This window comes from Thunnus thynnus, chromosome 7 (genome assembly GCF_963924715.1).
Source record: "Thunnus thynnus chromosome 7, fThuThy2.1, whole genome shotgun sequence".
NCBI lineage: Eukaryota > Metazoa > Chordata > Actinopteri > Scombriformes > Scombridae > Thunnus > Thunnus thynnus.
Genome location: NC_089523.1, coordinates 11,502,418 through 11,512,193, shown reverse-complemented (window position 1 = coordinate 11,512,193; position 9,776 = coordinate 11,502,418). Strand labels below are relative to the sequence as shown.

The window sequence follows — 9,776 nt, the reverse complement described above, 5'->3', positions numbered from 1 at the left end:
AAACTAATTGTATTAAATTGCTTAAAAGGTTTGTTGATATGACAGTTAATTGATGAATATTGAGGAAACAGCTGTTTGAAAAAATGACAAAGATATGTTGACACAAAATGTACAGGATCATATCCACCTCTAGCAAAAAAAAAGAAAAAGAAAAAAAAAAGAGTGCTGTGTGCACACTGGTGTGTGTCTGAACCAAGGCAAAGACACAGAGGACAAAGGTTCAGCACTGCAGCAAAAGTGGCCAATTACTGTACATGTCTGTACATGTTCTATATCAATTCCAGGAAAACGCGTTATTTTGCAAATGTAAGTAATGTTATGTGGACCACCTTTAATTGTGGAATATTAACATTTTCTTTGCTTCATGTATGCAGCATTCAAAAAGTGTGTTTGTCATTATTGTTACTTTGTAAGTCTGAGTTAAAATATGTCATAATACTTTTAGCACCTTTTTAAATTCTGTTCTTCTATTGCAATCATTGTGAAAGATAGTTTTGCCTGTAAGAATCACAATGTAAAACATTCTGATTTATTTATTTCCAGTGTCCGGGTCAGATCTGCAGATAGGTGACCTGCACGTGGTCACTGTGACACGAGTCATAGCTGTAACAGGATGATACTACTGCTGAGGCTTCTCCCTCATGCAGCAGGACGTTCAAGCTTTGGTGATGTCTCCATCTGCTGGAGTAAAGGTGTGACGCTTCATTAGTGGATCTACGGTTCTTGGATGATGACGTCATGCTCACGGTGTCCTTATGCTGTTTTTAAAGTTTTTAAAGTGTAAAGACGTTATTTCTACTATTCTATTCAGTACTATGCACATTCTATGTCAAGTGAACTTCTATTCTATTCTATTCTATTCTAGAGTATTACATTTTCCTAAAATAATATAATAACTCTTATAATCTTCTATTTATTCTATTGAATGAACAATAGATTGCACACTCTATATCAGACCCATGGCAAGGCTTCTCTTCTCTTCTCTTCTATTTTCTTGCACATGTCAAGTGAATTTCTATTGTATTCTTTATTATATATCATGATGGGGATTTTCCACATTCCATATCTGCATATTTTTTGCACATTCCATGTTAAATGAACCTCTATTCTATTCTATTCTATTCTATTCTATTCTATTCTATTCTATTCTATTCTACAGTATTATATCTTCACATTTTTGTACACTCCATCTAATGTTTCATGGGAAGTGGAGTCCTATTCTATTCTTTATTCTGATTTATTCTACTGAGTGAACAGTAGTTTGCACACTCCATATCTGACCCATAGCAAGGCTTCTATTCTATTCTATTTTATTTTATTCTACTGTTACGGCTGTATGTGTTGCCTGCGCTGTTTGTCCTTTTTCCTCTCCTGTCTCTTGCTCTGTCCAGGTCTTCTACACCTAATCAGTCCACAATGAGGTGCACCTGGTCCAGGAAAGGAAGTGATTAAATGCTCCAGGTTCCTGTGGCAGAGAGAGAGGCTTCTGGTTTGTGGACTGTTGATCATGCTGCCTCTCAGCCTGGGATTTTATTTAGTGTTGCTGTTGTCTTTTGACTGTTGTTTGTAGTTTTTATTTAGTGTCTAGGTTGTTTTGTATGTCTTTATGTTAATAAATCTCTTGGCTTTGGTATTTTAAAAGGTGTTGTTAGAGTTTTACTTTGGGTCAATGGTGGGGTGTTGTTCACCCCAAAGGGCAAACTAAGGGTGGGGTGGGGCGTAACTTCTATTCTATTCTGTTCTATTCTATTCTATTCTATTCTATTCTATTCTACAGTATTATATCTTCACATTTTTGTACACTCCATCTAATGTATCATGGGAAGTAGAGTCTTAGTCTATTCTATTCAATAGTATTCAATTGCCCTATAATCTTATAATTCCTATAATCTTCCATTTATTCCAATGTATTCTATTGAATGAACAGTAGTCTGCGCACTCCAAATCTGACCGTTGGCAGAGCCTCTATTCTATTCGCCCATCCCATATTTGCTGGTGTGGTGTCCCATCAGAGCGTTATGCAGCAGCTGTCGCTTTAAGAGACCTTTGCGTTAAAACCTGCAGTATCAAACTGTCCCGAGGTGTTCACGACAGTTAGATATTTCACCCCGAGGCTGCTTTCATGAAAACAACCACCTCTGAAGTGCTCTGGCTGGGTACCCTGGTATTTACGTGATTATTTAAAGGAAGTGGCTCCCTCCCCTGCGGTGCAGAGGACAGGACAGAGATGCTGCACTGATGCTGCTGGCAGCCTGCTGCTTTCCTGACGTGAGTACCGCTCTCTCTCTCTCTCTTTCTCTCTCTCTTCAATGCGGCATTAAGATGTAGGCTACTGGCTTTAGATATAGTGTTTATTGTTTTACATACAAGGATATATTAAGATTATGACACCATGCATATGTTTATTTATTGGATCAAAATGTGTCTTGAGGAATAACCTCTGAGAAAGCGGCTGAAGTTTTTCGTGTTTTTGCATATACCGACTATGGCTTACAGAAGGTTTAGTTGGGGGTTTTTCTACAAAAGATGGTGTTTATCAGATTGAGCGCGTGTCTTCGGGAAACCCACCGATCATAAACATGATGCTACTGAGAGAAGGTTTCTGTTTTAAGGTGTTGGGAGTCCTTGACTTTGAGGTGATGATGTCATTTTTCTACGTAACCCTGCTGATATTGTTAAAATCATTGCACCACACTGACTGACAGATGCTTTCAAGACATCAGAGAGATTTAGCAGAGGTATGACCTGTGCAAAAGATGTCATCACATTATAAAGAAACAGCTTCTGTAAGGTCAGTCAGCATCCAAACCATCCCAAAGGGAAATTAATGAACAGTGGATTTTTTTAAATATGATTAAAAAGGCTTTAATCTGATTGGATCCTCGACTTTGTGAAAAATGTGGTGCAGCAGGACAGGCCCTCTATTTTAGCCACTGGATTTCATCTACTTGGACTGCAGTGTGCTGGCGTCTTATCCTTTTGGTGTCGTGACTACAAGTCCCAGAATTCACCAGCAGAAGCCGCACAGGCTAGTCAAGGCAACACAGCTGCAGTCATTAGTGTTTAAATATGTCTTAAAAGATGTGGGTTATGTTTAAATGTATAACCCGCGGTGCAATTAGCCAACTACATACTGTAGATAGACAGGATGTGCTTGACAGGTGTTTTTGACCTGTTATGTTATGTCAACAGGTGGCTTTATTACTGACTGCAACACATGCAGGAAGATCCCTTTTTACAGTGAAACAAAAGTCTAGAGTGTGCCACCAAATTTAATTATTGGGCTATTAATAAAGATTCAACTGTGCATTAAATAACAAAAAGTGAAAAAAGAGCATTTGCCAATTAACAATAGTCCTACTATTTACCTATTCTATCTTTCAATGATAAATTAATAACTGAATGTCAAAATTTTACTATTCCATTTATTTATGTGTCTGCCTACTATATCTCACAATTAATTATTCTTCTGCCTTCACATTTACAGATAACCATTTCTTGATTGCTTTAATAGAACATTTTCACAGCAGACATTTTGACTTGTCAAGCACAGGTATAAATAATAGCACTAATGATGGCTCCATCTCATTAATTGTTCCAGTAAGCCATGTCAGTGAGCATGCGCAATAAAAGAGCGCTGGAAACAGCTCACCTAAATGCAATGCAGCCATCATTAATGTTACTAATTCCACCTGTGCTCTTCCTACTTTTTCAAGTCAAAAAATAGGGTGCCTCTTTAAAAAATTAAATTATGTTCAACTGACAGAGCAGCAATAGCAGCTCTGATAGGCCAACTAGTGCTTATCGATTAATTACTTCGTTATAATTAAATTGTGGAAAAAGTATATTTAATAGTTGTGGGGGCAAACTCCAGATTGCACAAAATAGTCATATTGTTTGATTCAAAGTTGCTTGTTACTCTAATAGGAAGCCAGAAATTATGTTTTTTTTACCTTCAGCTGAAAGTATTATATATTCCATTTGAAGAATAGGCTATAGCAAATGACTATGTGTAATGTGCACAGAGACATTATTTGGTTTTTAGCTTATATTGTTGTTGCACAGGCAGCATGTGATGAAACACCCACTGAACACTACCTGACCATCACCAAACAGAAGATAAAGATAGCAAGTGGCAGGAGAACATGGTGGAGCATAATAAGGCCACCAGAAATTACTTTTATTTTTATCTTAGGAGGGGTGGAGACCAAAACAGAGATAAAAGGAGACTGAATATCACACTTAAATCCATCATGTGGCCAAGTAATTGACTCCAAATTGATGTTAATGTTGCTCTGCATTTGCTGAATGTGTAAATAGACAACTGTTTGTTACCATGTTAGCAACAACATCTCAAAGTGATTATGTTCAAGTTCATTTTTCTCTTCTTTTGCACTAATGCAAAGTAATAATAATAATAATAATAAAAAGAAAATCAATTAATGCAGCTTAAACTCTTACCAATCAAACCCTGCCTTTTCAACACAGATGCTCATTGTTTAAACTGATGGCTCAAGCCCATTTCAAGCCTTGGAAGTACTCCAACTACTAGTCACCAATCATTGTTTATGCAGAAAATCAATAGTTTTACTTCCGGAACACTGATCTCGTAGAATAGGCCAAAGAGAGAGACAGACAGAGAGATATTGCTTCTTCATAATCTCCGCAGATTGTGAAAACGAGACTTAAACTCACGTCATGTGTAGGGTATTTAATACATTCATTTAGAATATTAAACAACAGTTAGCAGAAAATGTAGCTAATGTGTGTACATAAGCCTTTTTAATGAATTAATGATATTAAAAGTATTGCGCATGCGCAAGACCAAGACATTGTTATTTTAGCAACCTCTATAAGTCCAACGCTGACACCAGAAACTTACAACTTACACAGTTAGCTTGTCGAAGAAAATACAAATTTACTAATTTTAGTGCTCGCAGACTCCCAGGCCAAAAATAGAGTTAGTTGAAACCGTTTAGTCTGTTTAACAGGATTAAGACGACGCGGAAGTAACCGGGAGTGAATCCTCTCGCTTCGTCTCCATAGTTTTTGCTTCCACACGCAGAGTAATTCATTATTATTAGAACATCGCCTTTGAAGGAGTCAGTATGTTGTTGGAAGGAAACAGCCATGTCACCTGCTATTGTTGTTGTTATTGTTTCCAGGAACACTGCCTGTCGTGAAATGTGTCATCTTTTTGACGGGACCGTTAACGGGGCGCATTGGACAGATACAAGTGAGTGTGGTTAGTCGGGATAACGCTCCTAAAGAGGCTAAAAAAAAACACCCGGCACCGGCGATACACGGTCAAAAGAAAGCCTCTTAGTCACAGTCACAACAACATATCGATTTTTATTAGTCATCTTGTGTCGTATACATTGCCAAACGAGGGTTGTTTTATATTTATCTCACAGTTATTTAGAGCAGGCAGGTGTTAAGAGGGAAAATAACGGTTTTCTTGTTTTGTGACAGCCGTTGTCCGGGTGGAGTATCCCTCCGCTCGGTGCAGAAGATAGTCCAATGAACGTGTGTGTGTGCTGGGACACATAGCAGCAACGAGATGGCCAACTGTCCAGACCCATGGTAAGTTTAAAGTGTACTGTATAATATGCCAACATTACTAGCATATTGAGCGTTAGTTAACACTCCACTGGTTGTGATGTTATGGTTTTTCAAGTTCAACATGACAAATAAACTGGAATAACATTTCCCAGCCTCACTGCTGTAAAGTGTCAGTCAAATATATTTCCCATACAAGGGTCCTACTGGTCCAGTATATATATTATTATGGACTGGTGAGCTTTTCATCCATCCTGAGCTGGCTGCCACACCCACCCCAGCTACAGGGAATGCACCACTGTGGACTTGGCTGCTTGTGTCCAGTCAGTGGCCTGCTGCTGAATAAGCAAGAATATTTTGCTTTCTTACCAGGCACGACTATTTTTGTGCACGAGGCTGAAAATAATATACCCAAAATAAAAAGTTAACTGTTCATAACTGTGGTCTCATTTTAAAGGCAACTCTTAAAATTTTACGACCAAAAGGTTACAATGAGTATAAGGGATCCTGACCCAAGGTTACAGAGGCTGAAGTGTCCCACGCATGGGACAGTGTCGTTTAACAGCTTAAAGGACCATTTTGCTTATTTTCAACCTTATCTTTAGCTGTGTGAATTAGGGATATAGTGTGAAAAACTCCTGCAGTGGTTGCTGCAACTGCCAATCAGTTGTTCTTCCGGCACCAGCGCCGTTATTTGACATAGTTGGGGGCAAGGAAGAACTTCAGCAGACACTAAAATATCATAATACTAAACAATTTAAAATATCAGTATATTTGGGATGCACGGCCGAATATTGCACTGTGGAATCAGACACAACAGAGTGTGGAAGAGGAAGCGACCATCGGAGCTATGCTACAGCTGCAGCCTGACAGACAAACTTCACAGTGCTGAGTTTCTTCGGGATTCCACCGACAACAAACCAGAGAAGTTTGAGCCTCAGGTGGAAAGAAAAGCTGAATCTAACACTAAAAAACCCTACTAGCTTTACAATATAATGTCAGAGCAAAGATGTGGCACAACTATTACAACTTATGAGGCCAAATATAGTTCTGTGGAATCAGACAAAACAGAGTGTGGAGGAGGAAGCGACCACCTGAGCTACGTTCCAGCGGCAGCTGAAAGAGAGGAAAGAGAGCCGGAGTAGCTTTGCAGCATCTACTGGTGACCAGTGAGGATGGTCAGAAAGAATGGAGACAGACTGAAAACTCCACACTTCAACAAAATATTTGGTGCTTTGGTAAACCCGACTTTGTTTTCGGACAGAATTTTATATCGGACTTAAAAGGTGTACTATGCAGGATTTACGGAAAAAAATGTATAGACTCCCCTCAAATCATCACTTATGACCCACTAGAAGTGTGTGCAGTGTATTTATATGCAGAGACTCTGCTCTCTGCCTGTATTTTCTTATTTTATTATTATTTTGCTGTGTTCAGGATGCTTCTGGGCATCAACGTTTGCAGAGCAGAGAGGCCACAGTGGACAGGATGAAGCTCTGCGATCACACAAAATCCAGCAAAGCTGCACCTTCCTGCAGGGTTGTGCGGAGGTGTGGGCGTGTTTATTTGTGCTTTAGAATGTAACCGCCATGAAACAATCAGAAAATAACGTTTTATTTATGTAATTTACCTTGTTTATGTTGTTCTGGCCAGTGCTGCTCACTCTCCTTATTCACTCTCTAGCTCGCTCGACCACACTGCTGCTCTCTCTTTGTCTTGCTCTGCTCTCAGCTCGCTCTGGTCGAGCCAAGGAGGAGCTTTGAATTCTACAAACACCACCTGACAAATCCTGCATAGTATACCTTTAACTCTGAATACAGAACAGCACAACAGCGACTGTGTTACCTGTAACTTTTGTGACTGCATCCAGCTTTGAGCACAAGCCAGTCCCAGCTCTTCCTCGTCCAAAACGATAAAAGAAACAGTGTTTGGTTGCAGTTTTTCACCCCTTCATCCACGATATTTTCCCAAAACAAGCTGGAATGGAGATGGCAGACTGGGAGGTTTTTTGACTGTCCAGTGGCAGGTCTGGCAGCATTCTGGCAGCATTCTGGCTGGTGTGTCGGTAAGTTTACATTGATCCACATAACTAACTCCAGCGTTTGATCCTTGCACACCGGCACGATATATCCAGACTCGAAGAGGAAAAACGTTTTGTAAATGAAAATAAGCCTCAGTAAAGAGATATAACGCTGCTCACTAACTTTGTCTCTGCTAACCAGCTGCTTGGGAGACAAACTCGCCACCTGTATTCCGTAAACACACCGTCAGTAGCGGATTGGACAGGACACACGCAATGCATTCTGGTTGTTCTAGGATTCCTTCTTAGGAGTGATATGAGGAATCTACAGCCTTTTTCTTAGTTTTCTCTGGTCATAGGGCACCAATTTAAAAAATAATTGCACATTTCTACTACATAGGTGACCTAGTTTTAGGAAATCATCATATTCACAGCGATGAAGTTTCCCTTTAAAGTTGTGTCAAGCTAACTTGGTTTGTCTTTCATAAGTGAAGCATGTGGTCCCCTTTAAATAGCAGCACAAGTCATTTTGAGACTGTGGTTGTAGTCAATGTAATGGTCATCGAGGCAGGAGATAGCAAGTTTACTGATGGGAAACAGCACAGTTCACCAGAAGAGATTAATGAAGTCTGTGACAATTGTTTCAACTGATTTCAAAATTTGTACTTTTCTAGGGTATTATTCACTTTTTTAGGGCAATATATTGATCTGTAAATCATTGCAGTAAGGTAGACATTATGAGAAGATACAGAAGTTAATGTTCTGAAAATCAAAGTCTACAGCTTAAATGTCACTAATGGACCATTAACAGATGGACCTGGTGAGATGTCCATTCTCATGTTTCTTCTAAACCTAAACCTTGATCAATAATGACTGTAAGCAAGACGTGTCCGCTTGAGTACAGATCAAATTTGATGACTGTTTTTGTCTGCTGTTGAGCTATGTAGTCTTATCAATGCACACACAGTAGAGTGATCCAATGAATAAAGATTTAAGCCTGTGCTTCATATCAGTTTTGGAAGTCATTACCTAATGTTGTACATGCACAGATAATGTTCAGAAATGTAAATATTTTGTCATGAAGCATCTTATCATGAAGATGTTTCCCACTATTGCAAAAGATCGACCAACACACTTTTGAGGGGATACACAAAGCCTTTATTTAAACCTCAATCACAATTTCTTTCTGTATTTTTTAGGTTGCCATGGGTGACAGTTCGTCATGAGTACCTTGGCCCGAGGTCTTACCAGGTCTCTCCTTTCACGTCGGTTGGGGATGTTAAGCAGTTGCTCTACGAGCAGACAAACCTGCCTGTCAAAGAGCAACGATTGACTCACAATGGGAGAGTGGTAAGCCTGCTTTGTCTTTTAACAGCTGGGTTAATAAACCACTAACGTATCTCAAAATGTGCACTTGGGAAACGCTCCAAGAGAGAATGGCATATGTTGATAACATCTGGCTTCACTGAATGATACATATATTTTCACAAATATATCAGATAAAGTTTGAAAGTAGTGTTGTATTTTCATACAGTAGCCTTTGTGGTCAAACCAGAATTGGCCACAATTAAGTACCGTAGGGATCCTACGCCAGCCATTGTTGGGTTCGTGTTATACATTGTTGTCATTCTTTGTTGGAAGATATAAGAACATAACTAATAATAACTCATTATTTTGCTCACATTCAGTTTTCATATTTCACATTCCCTGTATTCCTCTTGGTTGACTCGATATTGCAGAACTTGGAAGGATGATCTTATTTTGTTTGGTCGCTGTTCTGTGTTTCTGTCACATTCTTCCAGTGACACCAAACACAGAGAAAAGGAAGAATTGAGCTTTCTTTCTGTGATGGTAGATAATTGCCAGCAGGAAAAAACAGCCCTGTTTTAATGACCCCGTGACATAGCTGCAAGACAAATGCTGTGACACTCATCTAAACCATCAACAGTGCCTTCATTGTTAGAGATGCTGTACGCCAAGTTTCCCCACGCAGGTTTAATTTGTCTTTACTGTGAATAGTTAATTGAATCATTTTGTTTTGTTACTGATCTTATGATGGTATATCAAGTGAAGGTTAAGACAGGTTTGTAGAGAGTTTCTATCTATCTGTCTGTCTGTCTGTCTATTAATCCATCCATCCAGCTGTACATGCATGAAGGAAAGGATTTGGCACTCAAGCTCTGCTGGATTACTGTAT

The 9,776-nt window shown here is 39.2% G+C and overlaps 1 protein-coding gene across 4 annotated transcripts in view; it reads left to right on the top strand.

Annotated features, from left to right (window-relative positions):
- The first annotated feature begins 2,075 nt into the window (after positions 1-2,075).
- sacs (sacsin molecular chaperone) overlaps positions 2,076-9,776 on the top strand; it is a 29,225-nt gene continuing 21,524 nt past the window's right edge. For 2 of the 4 annotated variants that reach the window (XM_067594313.1, XM_067594310.1), the window contains exons 1-3: positions 5,073-5,236; positions 5,473-5,583; positions 8,779-8,929. In XM_067594313.1, the coding sequence (XP_067450414.1) occupies positions 5,561-5,583; positions 8,779-8,929 (174 nt within the window). In that variant the 5' untranslated portion in view covers positions 5,073-5,236; positions 5,473-5,560. The other 2 variants (XM_067594312.1, XM_067594311.1) reach the window with 2 other exon arrangements.